Source organism: Oreochromis aureus, linkage group 3 (assembly GCF_013358895.1).
Source record: "Oreochromis aureus strain Israel breed Guangdong linkage group 3, ZZ_aureus, whole genome shotgun sequence".
Classification (NCBI taxonomy): Eukaryota; Metazoa; Chordata; class Actinopteri; order Cichliformes; family Cichlidae; genus Oreochromis; species Oreochromis aureus.
Window position 1 is genome coordinate 359,161 of NC_052944.1, and position 22,257 is coordinate 381,417.

The window sequence follows — 22,257 nt, forward strand, 5'->3', positions numbered from 1 at the left end:
CCATCTGGATATATCCTTAGAGGTCAGGTGTTGTCCTGGTCTCTGCTTGTCTGATATCTCTTTAGGCTTCATGACCAAACCTGTGAGCCTCTGGCAGTTTCTACAGCCTCAGTTATTGTTGTATTTCTTCTTCGTCTGATTGTTTTGTGAGAGACTTCACACCAGTGGCCTGTTGGGGTTATGCTGTAAGGCGCTGCCAGTCCTCATCCTGTTCCTCCTTGCACAAAGGAGCAGATATTGGTCCAGCTCTCCTAGAGTGACTGCCGTCTCCTGGACTCTCCTACATTTCTGAGACTGTGATACAAGATACAGCAAACTTTCTGCCAGTGCGTTTCTGAAACACCTGTGCAACCCCTGTATGGCCCAGGTATCGGACCATGCTACCAATAGTTACACTAACTCCAGCCAAATGCAAAACTAGTGGGGAGAAAAAGATAAAAGGGGAGGAAATGTCAGTGGGCTCTTCCTGTAAAGCCAAAGCTGTTGTGGGATTGTTGCCCCTCAAGTGCACCTGTTAGTTTCATGAACACCAAAACAGCTGAAACTGATTAGTAACCCACACTGTGGCTCAACGGGTCAGATCAGGACGTCGAACGTATTTAAAAAGTGTTCCTTTGATTCTTTTTAGCTCTGTGTGTGTGTGTGTGTGCATGTGTGTGTGTGTGCGCGTGCGCGCGCGTGTGTGTGTGTGTGTGTGTGTGTGTGTGTGTGTGCGTGTGTGTGCGTGTGTGTTTATATAAAATCATTCACACAGTGATGTCTGTTAAAATCCTGTAACCTGCTGTAGCTTTAATCAAAGTAATCACAGCAACGGTTTGATGTATTGAATAATCAGCAGCAGCAGCAGGGAGCAGGACCCGAGTCAGCACTGATACTGAGAATCTTTCTCCAGGAAAAACGATGCATTTTATCAGCTTTTTGTCTGTCTGTGCTGTTGTCTGTGCTGCTGTCTGTGCTGCTGCTGTCTGTGCTGCTGTCTGTGGTGCTGCTGTCTGTGCTGCTGTCTGTGCTGCTGTCTGTGCTGCTGTCTGTGCTGCTGTCTGTGGTGCTGTTGTCTGTGCTGCTGTCTGTGCTGCTGTTGTCTGTGCTGCTGTCTGTGCTGCTGCTGTCTGTGCTGCTGCTGTCTGTGCTGCTGTCTGTGCTGCTGTCTGTGGTGCTGTTGTCTGTGCTGCTGTCTGTGCTGCTGCTGTCTGTGCTGCTGCTGTCTGTGCTGTTGTCTGCGCTGCTGTCTGTGCTGTCAGCCCAGCCAGTGAAGGGAAGACACATATTTGAATAATCAGTGTCTTGCAGTAGAAAAAGAGAGAGTACGACACTATTGTTGTAGCCTGGTTCATGCTGTGTGTCACTTTACTTTATTAAATTCTTGACAGCATCTGGGTCATTTTTTCCTCTCCATGCTCTGTTCGCTGTCTAACTTTGAACTCTGGGGATCTAAACTCTTTGAATATTCCACGCTCTATTAACTCATGTCCTAATAACATTTCTTGATCAGAGGTTTGATCAGAGGAAGTTTATTTGATGAGCCTCTTCGACCTCTGAACTGATGCTGAAACGTTCCCGATGGGGAGGCACATGTGACGGCGACTCCTGAGCACAATGTTCCACTTTTCCTTCCACAGCAGCTGCCTGAGGAGTGAATGTTTGGACACTAAGCCTTGTCACTTCTGCCCTGTTCCATCTACCTGCCTGTCTGTCCACTCTGTCTCTCCAGATCAACAACAAGGCCAATGTGGTCACCAGTCCTAAAGAGCCTGTCCCCACTCCTTCTCTGGTACACTGTCTGCCTGCCTTGCTGCCTGTGTTTGCATGACTCTGTCTCTAACTATAGATTTTTCATTACTTGTGCTCTGTGTAATATTTTACTTTCTGTTGTCGATGGTCACTTTTGTTTTCTTGTTCTTTCCGTTTGAAACGTCTTTATTGGTCGTGTAACATGAGGGTAGCTTTGTACATTGCTCCATTGCTGCACGTGGGCTACATTCTCCTTTGTTGTTGATGCCAGCTGTAATGGTACTGGGACCATTGCAAGCTGTGGCTAATACACTGTTGGTTGTTACTGCATTGAGACAATTAAGGTATGAAGATGGAGGAGTTCCTCGACCTACAAGCGTGTCTCACCATAGAAGACAATTATTGTTTAAATGACGTTTTGCTGTTCTTGAGAAATCACATTTCTGGTCCACATGAGGTGTAACCACAGTTACTATGAGACACAAGCATGATAGAGGCCGGCAGGTACAAAGGTTGCTGTTAGTAACACAGAAGGAAAAAAGATCAGATTCATAAAACCAGATTTATGAAACGCGCTAAAGTCACAAGTTCTAGTTTTTTCTTCTTGCCCAGCTGGATGCCAGTATTCACACCAGGTTGGGCTTAGTTCACCTCCCTCATGAACCTAATATATACTCACCAGAAAGTCTGCTAGGTGCACCTCAGTAACTGCTCGCCAACGCAGATATTCAATCAGCAAGCTACTTGGAAGAAACCCACAATCTCCTGGCTTTACAGAGAATAGTACAAAAAGAGGAAGTATCCGGTGGGCGGTAGTTCTTTGGGCCAAAAATGTCTTTTCGGTGCCGGAGGAGAACGGCCAAACTGCTTCGAGTTGATAAGAAAGCAACAGTAAGTCAAATAGATACTGATTATATCCAAGGTATGCAGAAGAACATCCCTAAATACACAAAGTGTGGAACCTTGCCATAGATGGGTTCTGGTAATGCTGTGATTACATGGGGGCTGTTTTCTTTGGGCACTATTTAAACAGCACAGCCAACCTGAGTGTCATTCAACCATGTCCATCCCTCCATGACCATGATCTCGTGACTGCTGGTTCCAACTGGTTAATGTCCCATACTGAGATCAGCCCAGACCAGAGCACCACTGGGATGTGGTGCAGCTGCACGATGCTGTCGTGTCAGTCTGGACAAAAAGCTCCAAACCTTGTTGAATATATACCACAAAAGGTGTACCTAATAAAGTGTCTGGCCTAAGCAGAGGATAACATAAGTAGATTTTCTATAAAAAATAACCTCACGTGGACCTGAAATTGATCCCATCTTCAAGTCTAGAGAACAGTTATGAGGTATTTTATTTTGGGACCCGTTCATGTCGAGGCTGAACTTTAAGAACAATCTGATTGTGATCATCAGTTCATGAGGAAATGCCTGATTAAAGCTGATGTTCTAATCAGGGTGTCCAGTTGAAGCAGAGTAATGTGACAGTACTTCCACTATTAAAAGATGCTGGAAACCATTGTGGAAGAGAGAATGAGCGATGATCTCCCAAACTTGAGTTTTTTCCTTTGGGTCAGTAGTTTAACCTGACAAACCCGTAACATGTGCTGGAATTACAGACGTGATTTATGATTAAAGCTTGTCTTTAAATAGATATCAGACTTTAGGGCTTTTTGTTTTTCCAAATGAACCCCAGGATCATGAATGAGATGACATCAGTCACCAAATCCACATCCTTCTCTAAATGTTCCTAACTGAATCCTGCACGTCTGCTAATGCAAAAATGCAATTCACATGAATATTTCCAGGTTCTTGGAAATCCTTGCATGTATTTATTTTCAAACATTCATAGCCGTACACTGCTTCTACCGTCAGCTGACAAATCCAATAACTGCACCAATATAATTGTGGGTGGGTCCCGTACCTCTGTCACAGTGACAGAGCTCACTCACAGCGTCACCCTCACCCGTGACAGGAGTTAGTCTGCCTCAGGTTAGCAGCTGCAGTGAGTTTTGCATGTGGAATTTATATACAGAGGGGAACCGTCCTGATCATGTGTCTTTTGTATCTTCTCTTTATAGAAGTACTTTTATAGTATTTGGTCAAGTTCCTGCCTTTTCTTTAAAGCCTTCAGTGAGCGTTCAGCTCTTTAACAACATACATTACACCACCATGTCTGTTTCTGTCAGTCGTTGTCATCCTGTCGGCAGCACTAAGTAGAACCATCTGTGGGTGTTGTTGCAGTGCAGAATCATCTCGTGTCTACAGTTGTAGTCACTGCTGTAGTCGTAGTTTTGTTTTCCCTAAATAGCAGCTGTTAAATCCCAACTTTCCTTCACTACTTTCACTTGAGTCCATTTTGCTGAATGCCTGTGTGCCAGTCTGACTAATCCTCCTACTCTTGGTCCTCTCGAATCAGGAGCCTCAAACCACTGTTATCCACAACCCAGCTGATGGAAATAAGGTATACAGCTGATCACCTGCTGGTCTGAAGCTGTAGTTGCTGCTGCTGTTAGTCACCATGTAGACTAGAAGCTTAATGTTGCTTCTAATGATGGTGTTTGTGTGCCGTTGTTCTTATTCAACTTCATGCAAGAAAACAGTGGGCTTATAAATCTGTGAAATGTTGCACGTTATAAACTGTTGCATGTCATTATTTTGACGTAATCTTGGTTACTGTTACGAATATCATGTTTAATGTTCAAATTGTTCACAACATCGTGCTGAGATTGTAGCGGTGTCTGGAGAAGCATTGCCATCATCACGTGCTGTTACAGTGTGTGACCAAGGAGCTGTGCATGTTGTTGGACGCAGCAAAGAGACAATAGCATGGATACCAAAGCCGTCCTCAGCTCAATGCTTCTCAGTCCACTGTGTTGTGCAAACATATGGATCTACACCAACGTGTAAATCCATAAGATGACTTTGTAGCAAAAAATGCATGCTTGTATTATTTGCTTTGTGGAGTGAGGATATTGTGATAGCTCATATGGTATATGTGCATAGTCTGCTGTGTAGATGCAAAGCAGGTGTAGGCGTGTTTCACTTGACCAAGGAATGCAACATATTAAAGGGATGAAGAGGATGCTGCTAAAGATAAAATTGCCTTAATGGAGACGAAATATTTCAGGAAACCCACTTTAATCACATTTAGATTAAGTGCCACTATTAAGCTTCAAAATGATAACACAAAACAACAGTTTGGTCCATGAAAGAAAAAAACTATTGAATATATGAAGTTTTAAAGGAAGAGATTTCAGCTTTCGTAAGACTTTAAAAAGGAAAAAGGGGAAAAACCAACGTTGGTAACGAAGTGACCATGAAGAAAGTCTAAAGTCCTGACAAGGTCATCTTTTCTTGTCTCATCCGATTTTAAACTTTCATTTTGAGCTACACAACACTGAGAAATGATTTCTAGATGCAGAGTTCTGAGCAAACCAAACTGATATCCCACCATGTCTTCATTGGCTTTGCCATCTGGTCACTGCTGAATATCTAACTCCAAGTTGCTTTGTAACAGGTGTTCAAGTAGGTGATGGTAAAATGCCTGCGAGTGAACATGGAGCATAGTGATGTCAGTGAAACTGGTTATACTGGTTATACTCAGGGTTCCTCTTGTTTGTCCTTCTGCAGGAGTCCAGTGAGAGTGCCAACACTACCATCGAGGATGAGGACGTGAGAGGTAGGAAGGTCCAGCATGATGTAAACTACCACCTTGTTAGCAGGCTGACACTGCACCAATCAAACTTTGTAAAGTTTTTCCATTAGTCAGTGAGTTCAATGTCACCATCCACACTCGGGTCTGAGTATGGCATGTCAAACACACAATGTGCCATCATCTAAAGAAACACGAGGACAGACGAGAAGCTAAATCTTTGTGATTTATCAGTAAGGACGGGAACTGATGAGATTCTATTATCAAAATCACTACAGATTCAAATTTATCGATTCTCTTATTGATTCTTATTAATTCCACTTTGAGAGTCACCACCATCACTGAGCACCGTGTCAAAGACATGACATTGGTGCAAAGTGACTGCATGCTGTAGGTAAACTGTAGTTACAGGTTGTTTCTCTGTGAATGAGCCATGAGGACACACACAGCATCTTTCTCTTAGTATTTAGAGAGTTTGCATGCTGTCTGTGCAGGGACTCACAAAGAGCCAAGGTGGTGTTAGCAACTTGTTTGTGTCCTGCATGATTTGTGGATAAAAATAAATCAAATAAAACACACCAATGAGTTTCTTTGTATCTGGCTTCATAGACAGAGCTGGGTGTCATCTGCATAGCAGTGAAAAAGTATGTTTTGTATGTGTTGTGTGTTCCCTACAGCAGTGACCTTTGGACACAACAGATTTCTCAATAATTTACAAACTTTGAACATTCAGATGTTTCATGCTGATGGGGTCGTTCATGTTGCATAACTCACATTGGTGCTCAGTAGCTTTCCTCTTAGCTTTCTGCTCATTCAGAGTCTTGGTTCAACTGAAACACTCTGGCTGCTGTGAGGCTGGAGCCTCTCCCAGGTTTTTGACTTTACTGGGGGAGTTTTTCTGATCTTTATTTTTCTTTTGATTTTTAATACGTTTAAAATACAATCAGCCTGTGTCTCTATATACAGTTGCCATGGGGACAGGTGTTATGTTTGTCTGCCTTTGTAGCTAACGATAGCATTACCTCAGCAGTGTTGTCTTTGCTACAGAGCAGGAACATTTAGGTGACCCGCTCACCTGCACACACCTGCCTGCTCAGCTCCAAAGAGTTGCCAGGTGATTTTATATTTTGATGCTGGAGGAGCATGCAGATGGAGAACCGTCAGTAATCTTGGATTTGATTTCCATCTGAACTAAACTTAGATGCTCATCACCTCATAATGTCACATCCACATTCCATCAGTGCTGCCAGCCATGAGGTGACTGTTACACGTCCTTCTAACAGCTTTATTTTATGTGGTTTATCGGTGTGATGGTAACCATGTGCACCCTTCACCCAGAAGAACTTGTAATGATTGACGTCCTGTAGCCTCCATGGACTGGGATCTTCACAGATGACATTATGATTTGGAGAAAAGAGAAAAGAGCCTGGAGAGCCAGAGATATGCTCTGCACATGAGAGCAATGAAGGTCATTAGAAGAAAGACAGAATACACACATGTAAATTAAATCAGATGAAGATGTGTATAAATACCCGGGGCCAACACACGGTGAGCAAGAAGAACAGAGTGCAGGCAGGGTGGAGTGGGTGGATGATTGGTGATCTAAAGAGTGAAAGGGAAGGTGGTAGTGGCAAAACGACAGGAGGAGGAGCTGGAGGTGGCAGAGATGCTAAGATCTTATCACTGGGGGTGACCAGGACGAATAAGAAATGAGCATATCAGAGCGACAGCTGAGAGTGAGGGGTGGCAGACAGAGTTAGAGAGCCACAGCTGAGGTGGACATGTGCCGGAGAGGGATAGTGGACAAAACAGGGTGAATATGGAGTTGCCAGGCAAGAGGAGAAGAGGAGCACAGATGAGATTCAGGGATGTGGTAAAGCGTTGGATGCTGGGCACCAGGGTCGTCTTACTGCTGTGCATCGTTACTTCCATGAACATGTCTGTACACGCTCTGTCACTGTCATTTCCTGCATGCCTTTCATCGTCAGTATTCTTCATTTTTTGTTTTCCTTTCTCCATCTCATTCTCCTCTTCATTCCTCCATCCTCTGATTTCTCCATCTCAGCACCGTCTCCCTGCCCCAGTCCGCAGATCTACCACCTTAAGCACTTAGACCCCTTCACTTCTCACCTGCCTTCATCCAACTGCCTCTTACCCACGCCTTGCCTTTCGTGCTCTTCGTCATCATCGTCTTCTGCTTCGTCCTTCTCTTCTTCCATCTCCTCCTGCTGGTACTCTCCCAGTGTTTGGCCCAGTGGTGAGGAGTGCTGCCAGTATATCCTGCGGGCACTGGCGGCTGCCTTCGTGCTCCTCTTCTTCACGTCGTCCTTTTTGATCTTTTTCACTGACCATCACACCATGTGTCACTGCGGCCCCCGTCAAACATGCTCAGAGGATCCTGGCCCCCAGAATGGTGTGCCTCTCAGCAACTGTGCCTCCATCGACTCCCAGTGTAAGTCGCACTCCTTAATGCCCGACGCTGTGCGCATCACCTGATTTTGATAATAATAATATCTGAAAGTTAAATGAATGAAAATGTCACGGAGCAGGGATAAAGAACATGATGACTGATCTGAGCTCTTGATCCAGATCAGCACTTTGCTTTTCTCTCACGCTCTGTGTTAATGTTATGACAGCAGTGTTCCCACAGCCTCAGAGGAGTGTGTGTCCTTAGCTCTGCTGCTTATAGACGCTTGCTTCAACTCAGCTCCAACAGGTTCTTTAAAAACACAGAGCGAGCGAGCGATAGATGTTTGGTCACCAAGCTATTTAAGCATTCAACGGACCTGCTGCTGTGTGACAGCGCCACTCACTGGCCACACACTGTCATGACAACACGTAGTCCTTAGTTTTTGCTTTGGCAGTTTTTGGATTTGAGGTTTTGACTTTCATATTGCTTCATTTAAAATAAGGAGTTGTATCATTTTCTTTAGAAAGCCACTGAGTTTAGACTCAGATCCTTATTTTTCCCTGTCAACATTGTGACTGTTGATTTTCTTTCTTTCATGTTTTGTGCTTTATTCAGTGTTGTTGTTTTTGACCAAAGTCCTGCCAAAATCTGTTGTTTATTTTTTGATTATAGATCAAATGTGACTGATTACCTGTAAACAAACGTTGGATTTATTATTTTGCAAAATTCCAGAAAGAAAAGGCAAAAAAGGGGCATTTAGGTGATCGTGTGATATTAAAGACACTGAGAGGGTACCTGTGTAGTTCCTATGTAGGGACCGCACATTTGCTGCATTTGTTAATAAAGTTAACAATAATAATAATAATAATAATAATAATAATAATGGTGAAAAACCACAGCAGGCCCCCTAAGCTGTGTTTTCTTTTTTTGTTGTTGGTTTTTAATCATCAATATTAAATTAGACTTCTACATTTTCAGTTGTGCTGTTTGATTTGAAAACACTGATTGTGATGATCAGAAGGAGCTGCAACGTGTCTCTGTGCATCTATAGAAAGCACATCACAGCGTGCCAAGAGACGAACCGGTACTGCATGAGGAAGTCAGGGGTGGCAGATGGGTTTAAGGTGCCATGAGGCTGAAGCTGCAAAGAGTGGGGGTAGAGTAGGTAGAGTGCAGGCAGGGTGAAGCCAGTGGAGATGATTATCAGGGGCTATTTATGACAGAAGGAGAGCAGGAAAAGGCGAGATGCAAGTGAGACCTGCTATCATGTACACTTTGGAGATAATCACATTACCAAAAAGAAAAGAGGCGAAGCTGGCAGAGCTGAAGATGTTGTGATAAGACTGTAGCATGGACAAGATTAGAAATGTGAACATGGAGGCAGGAGGAACAGAGGCACACCACGGAGAAGATTCAGGATGTGGTGAAGGAGAACACGCCGAGTGTTGGCGAGACACCGGCGGATGCTAGGGACGGGGTGAGATGGACGAAGATGTGATGACTCGTAAAGGCAGCAGCCAAAATAATATGAAGGAAATGGGTTTAATTCATTGAATAAAAAGAAAATTAAAGGCAACATTTGGCAAGTACTTGGACACAGCTGGGGGTGAGGCAGGTGTCAGGATGCTGAGCCACTCCCATTTACTTCTAAGGCTTGTAACTGATCATCACCTCTCCTCCTAACCGAGTTCCTAACTCTGTATCCTCACGGTTATCTCCCGTACTGACGAACTTATCAGAAATATTGGAAATGATCAGCACCAAACTGAACCCAACCCTGTGTACTTCAAGGGCCTGTAACTCCTTCTTTACATGATGGTGAAATATTGCATAGTTTCATTGCATGTTGCATGGATGGTTTTAATATCTATGCTATTTTATTAGGTAAGTGTTAGGTACCTTAATGAGGTACCAACAAGTGAAACAACAATGTTGTTCCACATGTGGCAGAGAGTCTGAGAAACTTCTGCAAGTTTAATATCCCACGACACTTGCACTAGCAACACCCTCAGAGGTACGGAAATAGGTTCATCAAAAACAATGAGCACCCAGACGTAGGGATGGGTATCGTTTAGGTTTTATCCGATACCGGTGCCAAACCGGTACTTTTGAAACGGTGCCGGTGCTTAAACGGTGCTCAAACCGGTGCTTCAAGAATGGAGAACACAAACTTTGTCCAAAAACCTCTCATGTTCAGCTGTTTTTTTGTAAAAAGATAACAATGTTAGCCTTTTCTGCAGCTATAGGGCATATATGGTCTCACTCTTGGCTGGAACCGGTGCTTAAACAATGGAAAAAACACAAAATTGGTCCAAAAACCTCTCATGTTTAACTGTTTTCCACTTTTTCTTTGGTCATTTTAGCCTTTTTGGCCAGGGTGAAGGGAGTATCTGCCATCAAACAAGAAGACAGCCGCATGTAACTACGACGGTGTTTGCTAGTTCACCTTACATGCATTAATGTAATAACGTGGTTAGCCTACTCAACGTTAATTACACATGAACAACATGAAGCTACTCACGCAGAGAAGAACGGCTGCTGCTGCCATCATACCTGGGCCCGCCTACTATCCTCGGAAACGTAAAATGATTGGCTGGAATCTAAAGTGTATGACAGCTCAGGAAAAAAAAGCACCGAAATAAAGCACCGAAATGTGCGCTGCTTTTCGGTCTGGTTACTACCGTTTATGTCAGAACCGGTGCCATCATGGCACCAGATACTGGTGCCATGATGGCACCGGAAACCGGTACCCATCCCTACCCAGATGTAAGGTGTTTCTGTGCGATCTGTGGAAGACTGTGGAATCGACACAGGAGTGACCAAACAGCCAATCCATAGCACAAAGTAAGGAACCCATCTCTTCACGGCAGGACGGACAGGAGAGAGGAGTGACACATGTCGACCTGGAACAGTCATCATCAGAGGTGGTGGCTTACAGCACCAACTGTCTGCCGTCTATAGCACAGTCCTGAAATCCCTGCATTGATGGATAAATGGAGCAAACATGAAAACGTCCCGACACATAAACCTGCCCTGACGTGATCACCTCAGAGATTATCTGGATTCCCATCAGCAGTTAGAACTTAGTGCTTCTGGATTGGAGGTGAAAATTGTTCGAAAGCACAACAGCAGCGTGTTATTAGTCGTGGGTTTGGTGTTTGATGGCCGGTTACTCACTCAGTGACATACACGCTGAGCTCCAAGCTCTGCTTGTCATTTAGGAGAAACATCGTTGGCAGATTTTAGTCTGACAAGAATGAACCTTGTTGTAAAACTCTCATTAGTGCACAGAAGAAAACTGGCTGTGAAACTGGTCATGCTGGAGTCTAACTGCCAGCTTGAGCCTGTCACAGCAGCAGCAATGAGCGGGTGGAGTTGTGTTGAAGACGTGTTCTTTGGGTTATGTTGTGCAGTAACTTCAGATTCTTGTTACGTCTCTACTGTTTGACTTGATGGTGTTGTGTAACTCTCTTTCAGTAGTGCTTGCATGTGAAGCCACATCAGTACTTATTCTGTCCATTCATTGTTTCCTAGCTAACCTTCTTAGCACGAAAGGTAATGTTATCGAAGCTGACGACACTGACCTCCCAGCTTTTCCTCCATCTCCATGTAACATGGTGCTATTTAAGGTGGATCCCATGCTCATGCTGTGATGATGAATGTTGTCTTTGTGTCCCTGTTTTTGACCTTTAACTGTGTTTTCATTATATCAAAGCTGTCCTGATATCCCAAACTAAAGCCATGTGCCTCTGTCTCTCAGCTCGAAAGCAGGAGATCATCAAGGCCACGGAGCAGCTGATTGAGGCCATTAACAATGGAGACTTTGAAGCCTACACGTTAGTCAATCATTAAAGTACTTGTCAGTAAACTCTCACATGTTCATATGTTTCCATAAAGCTAATGGATGTGTTTCCTGTGTTCTTTCAGGAAGATATGTGATCCTGGTCTCACATCCTTTGAACCTGAAGCCTTGGGTAACCTGGTGGAGGGCACAGACTTCCACCGCTTCTACTTTGAGAACGGTACAGTGTTCCTGCGGCACATGGGCTGATGAAGCATCGTAGCTGTCCAGGTTTAGGCTCATATTTCCTGTGGTGGCCACAAGAGCATTTTTTATGTCTGATACATTACAACAAGTCTACATTTGGGTATTTGTCAGTCCCATCTATTTGTTTTTACACAGAAAAGTATATTTTATGTCTGGGTGCATAAATTATTTATCAACACTCAGATAAATGAAAAAGCAGAAATGTAAAGCTGTTATATCCATAAGCCATAAGAAAGACAGAGCATGCAGAACATGACTCAGTGACCCACTGTTGAGAGTGACTGCATCACTGTGATTGTGTTGCACTCCCTCCTGTTGCAGCTCTGACTCCTCTGTTGTCTTTATTACACTGGTATTACACTGGTATTACACTGGTATTACACTGTCTTATGAAACAACATGGAGCTTTTTGGAATTCTCTGCTGTAGCGATGACGCTCCTGAGTCCAAGCCATAAACATGGTAAATGGCACACTGGCTTGTACATCATGTTTGGACATGAAATGCTGGTTGGGCAGCAAAACCAACATTTACCACAGCAGAAAATGAAATGAAATTTAATTCATATTAACAGAGTTAATAGTTAGTTTCTTAAAAAAAAACAGAGCCACTGAAGCCCCTTTCAGTTGTCATATACCTAGCAATTTCACATATTTGTAATTATTAATAATGCAGTGGATGCTATAAAGCTAATATGTGGTAGATAAGCTCTGATTGCCAAAGCTGTGCAGTTCATGGTACATGTCGAGAGTTTGTTGTTGTCCTCTGCAGCTCTGTCTAAGGGGAAACAGCCCATCCACACCATCCTGCTCAACCCTCACGTCCACCTGATTGGGGATGACGCCGCCTGCATCGCCTACATTCGCCTCACCCAGTACATTGACAGTAACGGCATGCCTCGCACCATGCAGTCAGAGGAGACTCGCATCTGGCACCGCCGTGACAGCAAGTGGCAGAATATCCACTTCCACCGCTCCGGCTCTCCCACCGTTCCCACCAAGTAAGGTCACCACCAGATTATAATATTTAGACATTACACACGTAGGAACAGTTTTTAATGAGGGTATAGGATCAGGTCAGTTAAACTTCTGGGATATTGATCTGGTCAGTTCAGTGGGAGAGAGTGGGCTTGTGGATCAGGTACAGCTCCTTTGGTGTTGAGGAAAATTAACAACAGGTACGCTAGAGAGCCAACAGTATGACCCCGCAGGTTTTAGATGTGTCCTTGATCCGGCACAGCTGATTCATATGACCTCCTCAGGATGTCTTGAAGTCATCCGGAGGCCTGGTAATGAACTAATCATCTGATTCAGGTGTGCTGACCCAGGGTCAGATCTGAAACCTGCAGCTGTGATTTGGTGCTATATAAACTGAATTGAACTAACTGTGCTCCACTTGTGACTAATTTCAGCTGAGACGACCGTCCTTGACTACCTTCCAGCCTACAGCAGTCAGCTGACCGACTTCTGCCTACCGTCTTTCCATCAGATCCCTAAGCCACGCCTCCCCCTTGTTTGCTCGCTCTGCCCTCTCAGTGTGTTGTTTACATATTGTCGCTGCTGAACTGAAGTTTATAGTAAATGTAAAGAAAAAAAGGAGTTCACACTTTGACAATATCATTTTGTAGTGAGAGTGCAGGGTGATCATTTCAACATATCTCCGTTTGCAGCATTTTTATTACTGGTTTCTTGATATATACCTTTTTTTAAATAGAAGTGGACTTTAATGGTGCCACTGGTTCCACTTGATTTTAATGGGCTAGTCTAATATGTGAAACTCCCAGTCATGACTTTTTCATTGAAATATGACACATGTTGTGCTGTTGTGACATTTTTACCTTTGGGCACAATGACCAATATAAGACATATCTACTTTTTAATCACGGTTTTGCTTTGTTTTGGTGATATGTAGGTTTTGGTAATTGATGTAATTTGCTCTTTTTTGCTTGATCTTCAGCAACATCCATATGAGTTGACTTATCTTACAGATGTATGTTTACTAGGAGCTGTAACTACATGTTTAAAAGGGAAAACCATTTGTTGATTTAGTCAGTTTGGTCATCACGGAGCATCATGGGAGAATGTAAAGTGTAGAAATAGATCTGATTCTCAAAGGCCATTCTGTGACTCCTGCCAGTCAAATCATATTTTCATACAATAAGAAGTTAATCATGTGAATTTTATCTGTTTGTTTACATTTTATAGTGTGATATTGATGCTTGTCCCTCCGCTTCTCATTCTCGTTACTTACCTTTAAGAACATTTTAACCGCTCAGATTTCTCACCTTTATTTGACTGGTGTATGCACCACTGGTTAAATCCACAGTCGAATCCTGTTTAACTGTTGAAATCAGTTTGCTAACCAGTGTTTCATCACTGACCGGGTTACTAAGCAGGAGATCAACACTCATATCCCCATTATGTTATGCTATAGTTATTTTAGTGCCACCATCTGATTGAAAGGGAAACGGTTGTTGTGGAGCTCACACAGGGGAACAAACTCTAATTCCAGAAGTGAATTAAGTGCAGAGGAAGCCGCCGTTAAAGAAAGTCACAGGTGTGTTTTTGTGTATTAAATAATGCATCATTGAAATATTTAGAAAACTGCTTTGTATTGATTTCTTTAATCACATTTGTCCATTTCACAGGACACTTTGGGTTTATCTTTGTGAAATGCATTAAACTGTATGATGGGATGCTGGTATTTAATGTTGCCATGATGGGACAAGCCTGATGTTTAAGAAATCTCAAATAAAATGTGATTTATGCCGATGAGCGATTATGTTTTTTCATTCCTTATAAGAACTCTACATCAGTGATATTGAATTTCTGAAGTTTTGCTGATTTTTAGCTTTGACATTTCTTGTTGTGCTTCGATGCTCAAAGCTGCTTATAAAAAGTCCTGCTGAACCTGCCCGCCCCTAAATCCTCACTCGGTTTCAGCAGATGGCCGCCCCTCCCTGATTTATTCCTGTTAAAAAGGAGTTTTTCCTTCCTCCTGGGACCAAGCTCGTGCACGTAGGGGGTCGTCTGCTTGTTGGGGTTTTCTCTATTATTGTGGGGTCTTTACCTTACAGCATAAAGCGCCTTGAAGTAATGTTGTTGAGTTGGAGCTGTATAAATAAAACTGAAAACAAAATGTTGACCTCAAGTTGAAATAATTTGATGTAAAAATAACCAAGTGCTCCGATTACCACGGGGACCACCGTCACCTTCACCCTCCACATCCTCTCGAGCTCTTCTCTGAGCCCTTGGTATTTCTCCAGCTTCTCGTGTTCCTTCTTCCTGATATTGCTGTCATTCGGAACCGCTACATCGATCACTACAGCCGTCTTCTTCTGTTTGTCTACCACCACTATGTCCGGTTGGTTAGCCACCACCATTTTGTCCGTCTGCATCTGGAAGTCCCACAGGATCTTAGCTCGGTCATTCTCCACCACCCTTGGGGGCATCTCCCATTTTGACCTCGGGACTTCCAGGTTATACTCGGCACAGATGTTCCTGTACACTATGCCGGCCACTTGGTTATGGCGTTCCATGTATGCCTTGCCTGCTAGCATCTTGCACCCTGCTGTTATGTGCTGGATTGTCTCAGGGGCATCTTTACACAGCCTGCACCTGGGGTCTTGCCTGGTGTGATAGACCCCAGCCTCTATGGATCTTGTACTCAGAGCTTGTTCTTGTGCTGCCATGATTAGTGCCTCTGTGCTGTCTTTCAGTCCAGCTTTGTCCAGCCACTGGTAGGATTTCTGGATATCAGCCACCTCCTCTATCTGCCGGTGGTACATACCGTGCAGGGGCCTGTCCTTCCATGATGGTTCCTCGTCTCCCTCCTCTTTCTTGGGTTTCTGCTGCCTGAGGTATTCACTGAGCACGCTGTCAGTTGGGGCCATCTTCCCAATGTATTCTTGGATGTTCGTTGTCTCATCCTGGACTGCGGTGCTGACACTCACCAGTCCTCGGCCCCCTTCCTCCCGCTTAGCGTACAGCCTCAGGGTGCTGGACTTGGGGTGAAACCCTCCATGCATGGTAAGGAGCTTTCTTGTCTTGATGTCAGTGGCTTCTATCTTCTTCTTTGGCCAGCTTATTATCCCAGCAGGGTACCTGATCACGGGCAGGGCGTAGGTGTTGATGGCCCGGATCTTGTTCTTACCGTTCAGCTGACTCCTCAGGACTTGCCTGACCCTCTGCAGGTACTTGGTGGTTGCAGCTTTCCTAGCGGCCTCTTCATGGTTTCCACATATATGTAAATAAAAACATCTATATATAAACATGGTGACTACAACCTAAGACTAAAAACTGTCCTGTATATTTGTCTGCGAGTTAGGCAGATTACATAACCAAAGAAGAGTTTACAAAGACTCCTCAGGCTGTACGTGCATGTCAAACACCAGGAATACACCTACTAACGTCACACACTAACAACACATACTACCACACAATCCCAATTCCAAAAAGTGGAGACATTGAGTAAATAAAAGCAGAATGCAATAACAGAAAATATATCAGGTGAGCAGTAGCAGCAACATGTCTCAAAAAACGTTGGGATGGGTCAACAAGCGGCACCTTAGAGGGGCAGAGGTTCACCGGTTTGCAAAAGCACTGCTTTGAGTATCTATACTTTTACATTATTATTACACATAATTATGTTTATATCCCTAATTATGTTTGTTGCTCATCATGTTTTGCACCTACAATACTTTGTAGACATTGAATTGACCACAAACTCCTCAAGTTCAATTTCAATTTTATTATAGAGCACCGAATCACAACAGTCAGCTCAAGACGCTTTATATTGTAAGGTCATACAATACCTTATTATAAACCAAGCTGGTAATATAAAACCTCTAATGTGTTAGCTGAGGTCCAACAGCTAAACAGGGGTGGGGAACTCCAGGCCTCGAGTGTCCTGCATGATTTATCTTATCAGCTGATTTAAATAGGTTACCAGAGGCCTGGTAACGAACTGCTGTGTTGACCCAGGGTGAGTTCTAAAACCTGCAGGACACCGGCCCTCGAGGACTGGAGTTCCCCACCCCTGAACTCAAGCCTGGCCAAAATCCCAAACACGTGAGCAATAATCGAGGTTTTGCAATAGCCCCATATTTATGAGCTGACCTCATGTTGTAAAGAACAGAGGGCCAAAATACCTCCACAAACTCTGAGCTTGATAAAGTCCTACACAATGTGAATTAAGAAGCATATCTGACCCTCCTCTTTGTAACTAAGGGCCTGTAGCTCGTAAAATATTCGTAGTGTAAAGATCAAATTTTGCATGGTTTCATTAGATACACTAAAATTAGCGTAAGATAATACAAGTGAATATTTGAACTCTTCCCAAAGGTACAATCATAAAAAACGTGTACAGTTGGCACTTTCTTCAGCAGCGCATCATTAACCAATTTACAGAAAACTCACCTGCTGCAGGCTCAGCTCAGCTTTGACAAGGACAACTGTGTACCCAGTGTTCCCAGTGCTCTCCCAGAACTCCCACTGCACAGAAACATCCACTTGGTACAACCTCTCTGGAAGTTATATGTGGTGGTTATTCTCCCGAACGGCTGCTGATTGAAAAAATGACAATGGTATCATTTGACACATGTACAGTTTTATTGTCGTGCCACAAACACACTGCAGCTTTTACCTCATTAGCGTTTGGGTTTATTTTTTAAGTCATCATTTGATAAAGTCATACATGCCCGCATAAATATTTGCACTGTTAATATGTATATATTGTTATCACCATGGAATTAAGATGCTCAGTTATCAAATCAGTTTGCTCTTTTTGACATTTCTTTTATTCTTCCATCACACTCAAAGTAAATGGCAACACGTGGATTGTATTATTACACGGAAAATACGTAGATGAACACCAAACACACATGTCTGAATGCGTCGTAGCCACCTTATAACAACACAACTGTTTGTCTGCGATGGCAAAGAAACAAACAAACAAAGGTTTACCTGTAGCTTTAACATACATCCAAACTCTCTCTCTCACACACACACACACACACACACACACACACAGCAATAAATAAAGAAAGAAATAGAGGTGTCGTAAATGAAGTTGGTAAAGCTGGCCTCGGCCTGGATTTAAAGTGGCTTTTAAGTCAAACATGTGATAACAGTGATGACAAGAAACAGTCGAATACACAACTACATTATTTATCTGTTTTTAAAAAACAAAACTAAAGGACAAGCCTGCTGTTACGTGTCTACAAACCTGACGAGAAGCCCCAAACCAACAAAGTGTTACCTTCCAGCTCTGCCATCACTTTCTGACTTGCTCACTGGGACCATAACCAGACTATAAAAGGACCCACTGGTTTCTGGAGCCTTGTTTGACACCATTCATCGTCTTGGAGCGAGGAGTTGATCTAATTAGAACCTGTGGGCTGTTCATCGTCTCTTTATGTTTCTTAATTACTACCAGAGGTCGCTTCCTGTTGATAGTGAGTTCTTCCTTCCCACTGTTACCAAATGCATACTCATAGGGTTTTTGCTCCAATGTCTATTTCACCTCAGTGGGTCCATAATTTACTAAATGAACTTGAAGAACACTTAAAGGCTGAGACTATGAAACCTGTGGTGCCATTTTTATAATAAATCAAAACCAAACTGTCCATTTTCTCACAGACTCAACACTTCATTTTATATTAAACTCAGTGTTGCAAGCTGGAGGAAATGTTGTTGAAATGTACTGGGACTATTTTCAGCTGCGTGTCCATATGCATGGCCAATGACAGAGCTCTGTGCAGCAGAGGAGTAAAAACAGAGGTGGTTTGGGGTTTTTCTATAGATTAGTTGACAATGACACAGTCAAACCTGTCCTTTAAAAGGTGTGAAAACGGCACGTGTAGCTGCAGGTAAGGAAAAGCACCAACATGAAACACGAGGAGATGAGTGCTGCACCAACACATTCATTATCACTACTTTCTTTCTCCATAGACACTCTGTATACACTCCACACAGAGGTGGCAGCTGCGTGACAGAAAGAATGCTTCACACGTGTGAGAAGGACAGACACGTAGATAAAATAAGGGCAGATGCATTGTGGGAAGACAAAAGGTGTGAGCACACAGCCTTTGTAAACAGATCGGCAGGTTGATGTTTGGCTGAGTTTCTGATACGCACACTTTCACTCTCTTCACTTTATTCTCTGTCTGACATTAATCTCATGTGTACTGTGGCCATTCTCCAGCTGCATCGGTGCATGTACAGCAGGTTTAGGTGGGCTAACAGGGTAAATGCTTTGAATTTTCCAGTCCAAGCGTGACTCTTTGTTGTCAACTCCCCTATGTACAAATGTTTACAAGAGTTCTTCAAGAAGAGGCCGGTGCGTGAGGCGACACATCCGAGATGCCCCTTTTATTTCTAATCCGCCTTTGGTGCATCGTACCTAAATCACATCAAAGCAGCCACAGGAAGCGAAACACGAACAAAAATCATCAGGACAGTGAGGGTGGCTATCTTTGGTCACAATCAGAGCAAACATCTATTGTTAAAGCACAAAAATACGGTTCCAATATCTGACAAACCAAAGAAGAAGAAAGAAAAACTCCAGTGATGAGCAGGGGCAGTTTGATCTGAGGAAGTGTACGTCACCAAAAGCTTTAGTGGAAAATGTAGATCAGTGGAAGCAGCTGCTCAGTTAAGGTTTTCATCCCCCTCCTCCTCCTCCCCCTCCTCATCCTCTTCTTCATCCTCCTCCTCCTGGGTGTCCTCACAGTAGCGCTGGAGCAGTCGGTGCAGGTGCTGCTGCAGTGCATCAGGCTGCAGGGCATCTGCGGTGTTGTCCAGGCGCTCTAGGTGCACATGCTTCCCCTGAGCATCCCTCACCACGGTCCTCTTCTGGGTGCGTGAATTACGCATCTGGCTTCTGCAGGAACAGGAAACGGTGAGAGTAGTACTTCATCCAGGATCACAATAACGTGGCTATAGACTCTGGTCTCTGCCAGGGTCCACATTTGTTTTATAGCGTCATAAAGAACAATTAATGCATCACCTTCATTTCCATGTTAATTAACTATATCGTACCACATGAATTCCACGAAAACTACCTGTGACACCCGGAGCTTTCTGTCAGAGTAAAGCAACAGAAAGCGCTGATACTTTAAACGCTGCTGAAATGTTTTGCATCATGATTTGAAAGTTGAACCTTTTTGTGCTTTTTCTGATATTTCAGATTTCCAGAACCATCTATACAAACTCTTTGCAGAAATATTGTGTAGTTTCCTAAATTCCTAATAATTTTAACTGTATTGTATTTATACTCATGTGGTTACATGGTGTTGTTGGCTTACACGTCTGCTGGTTTGATTCCAGCTGGAGACACTTTGTTGTTGAATCAAATCAAACATGTGGCGACGCCTTTTTAAAAGAATGATGTCATACATCATGTGGACTAAAATGAAAAACAGCAGTTGGATTAGCCAAGTTCATTCTTACATTTGCAGCCTGTTCTCACGCTCTACCCTGGTAGAATAAAATGTGGCTAAAAGAAGTACTCGCAGACGAGCAGAGCATAAGTAGCTGCAAATATTAGCACATATGTGAGAAACGGAACACACATCATGCAACTTTGCTGCCACTTTGCTTTATTTGGATTACTCACTGGTTGTACCAGTAATGGCGCCATTGTTTCAGACCAAGAATGCCAATAATTTGAAATATATGTCTGATGATTTGGTACATATGTCTCTGTGTGTCTGCATCTCAGTGCTACATTGCACATCTCAGGATCTGATGAAAACAACAAGTCATATAAATAAGAGCCAAATGTGTGCAAGTGTCTCTTTTCTCCTGCCTTGTCTTCTCAGACAATAAAGGTTAGGACAATCACACAACATGCTCAGGCTCTATTAAGTACTTAGTATTTGTGAGGTCATTTCTACACTCTCATGCAGTCCAACCTTTTAACCACAGAACCGTCATCCTGTACAATCTCTTTCTCTACTATATGCGGCATTAGCACTTTCCCAAATCCTCCAGCATAACTCATTGCCTGGAGGGGGAAGAATGAGGAAAGACAGAGATCAAAAGTTGGAAGACAAATGCTAGAAAGCTCTCAGAAGGTTTTCTCAGCTCAGTAATAAAATTCCCTGCATTACACCACGAATTTCAAACTGCCCTTTCAGAGACGTCTAAAAACAAATATTATTCATGAAATCCTACTGACCTTCTCAAAGTCCTCTCTGGCTGAAGGGAGATCTGCAGCCAGTGACGGGTCTCCTGTATGCTTCTCCATCCTCTCGCCTCTCACCACAGTTGTCTTGACAACCTTGCTGACCTTTCTACCCTGCACTGGCTCCACTTCAAACTCTGACGCTGTGGCAGCGCTCGGAGCTGGGGACTCTGCAAAGGTCAGCTGGAAAGAAGATACGATTTCATGGTAACTATAGTGGACTAAACTACACCAAAGACATGCCTGCAGGTAGCTGGATGACGTTCAGTCTCAGGGGTTACTCAGGATGGCATTACTTGGACTTTCCAGCGTGAGGGATCCTGTTTTTGATGAGGGTATGTCCTTCAGTGTGCACATTAAACAAATATGTAGGACTACCTTCATTCATTTATGCAGTTTCATTACTGTCTGCAAAGCTAGATCAGGCTGGACAATCTGAACTCATTGTTATCAGAATTTCTCCAATATCAGCTTCTCTTCACTCGCTCGCCCAAACACATCAGAGAGAAAGAGAGACCATCAGAGACATTAACTTGGGGTGAATATCTTCCCCAAGGATATTTGGCACACAGACTGAAGTAGACAGGGATCGAACCATCAACCCTTTGATTAGTGGGTGTCCTGCACACGCTGCTCTACCTGAGCTACAGCCAGACCCTCTACTGTGGAGCCAGGGTCCAGTTTGGATTCAGGCTTAAAACTTTCACAGTCACAGCTGTATCAGGAGACCCTGAATGATCCCTTAGCTGAGTTTGTATGATAGACTAAGCAGTTTGTCTTCACTCAGTCTCACTGTCTGTGAGTTTATGCAGCACTCCTGTATTTAATATTAGCAGTTATTAAACTTTGGCTCTCTCTCTGTAGTTTACCTCTCTGCTCTCTTCTCTTTCCCCTCACCTGCAACAGGTTGCAGCACTTTGAGGCAACTGATGTTGTGAACTGGTAGTATACAAATAAAACATTAAATAAATTGAATCTCGACTGCAGCAAAATAACTCTCCTCATTACCGGAGGAAAGTGAAAGCAGACGTTCGAAGGCTCTCACCTCTTTCTGATCGCCTTCACTGTGAAGCACAGTTCTCTTCACCACTTTTGAAACAGCATCTCCCTCCTCTATCTGGATCGACTCCTGGCGAGAGCCTTCGACGGTCACTTCCTGTGTTTCCATGCCATCTGGAGACACATATTTACGAATGACCTTCCGCGTGACCTGTTGGAGAAGAAAG

At 43.5% G+C, this 22,257-nt stretch overlaps 2 protein-coding genes across 6 annotated transcripts in view; one reads left to right on the forward strand and one right to left on the reverse strand.

Moving 5' to 3' along the window:
• LOC116328975 (calcium/calmodulin-dependent protein kinase type II delta 1 chain) overlaps positions 1-14,616 on the forward strand; it is a 103,632-nt gene extending 89,016 nt beyond the window's left edge. For 2 of the 5 annotated variants that reach the window (XM_031750873.2, XM_031750874.2), the window contains exons 14-18: positions 5,367-5,415; positions 11,559-11,634; positions 11,726-11,820; positions 12,617-12,845; positions 13,257-14,616. In XM_031750873.2, the coding sequence (XP_031606733.1) occupies positions 5,367-5,415; positions 11,559-11,634; positions 11,726-11,820; positions 12,617-12,845; positions 13,257-13,260 (453 nt within the window). In that variant the 3' untranslated portion in view covers positions 13,261-14,616. Of the gene's footprint in view, positions 1-1,711; positions 1,772-4,152; positions 4,198-5,366; positions 5,416-11,558; positions 11,635-11,725; positions 11,821-12,616; positions 12,850-13,256 lie in introns of those variants that run through there. The other 3 variants (XM_031750872.2, XM_031750871.2, XM_039608770.1) reach the window with 3 other exon arrangements.
• A 2,816-nt stretch (positions 14,617-17,432) lies between these two features.
• Positions 17,433-22,257, reverse strand: part of LOC116328974 (ankyrin-2-like) — an 86,073-nt gene continuing 81,248 nt past the window's right edge. The window contains exons 52-55 of the mRNA XM_039608771.1: positions 22,077-22,241; positions 21,026-21,214; positions 20,760-20,851; positions 17,433-19,726 (exon numbers count right to left, since the gene is read on the reverse strand). Of these exons, the coding sequence (XP_039464705.1) occupies positions 19,495-19,726; positions 20,760-20,851; positions 21,026-21,214; positions 22,077-22,241 (678 nt within the window). The 3' untranslated portion in view covers positions 17,433-19,494. The remainder of the gene's footprint in view (positions 19,727-20,759; positions 20,852-21,025; positions 21,215-22,076; positions 22,242-22,257) is intronic.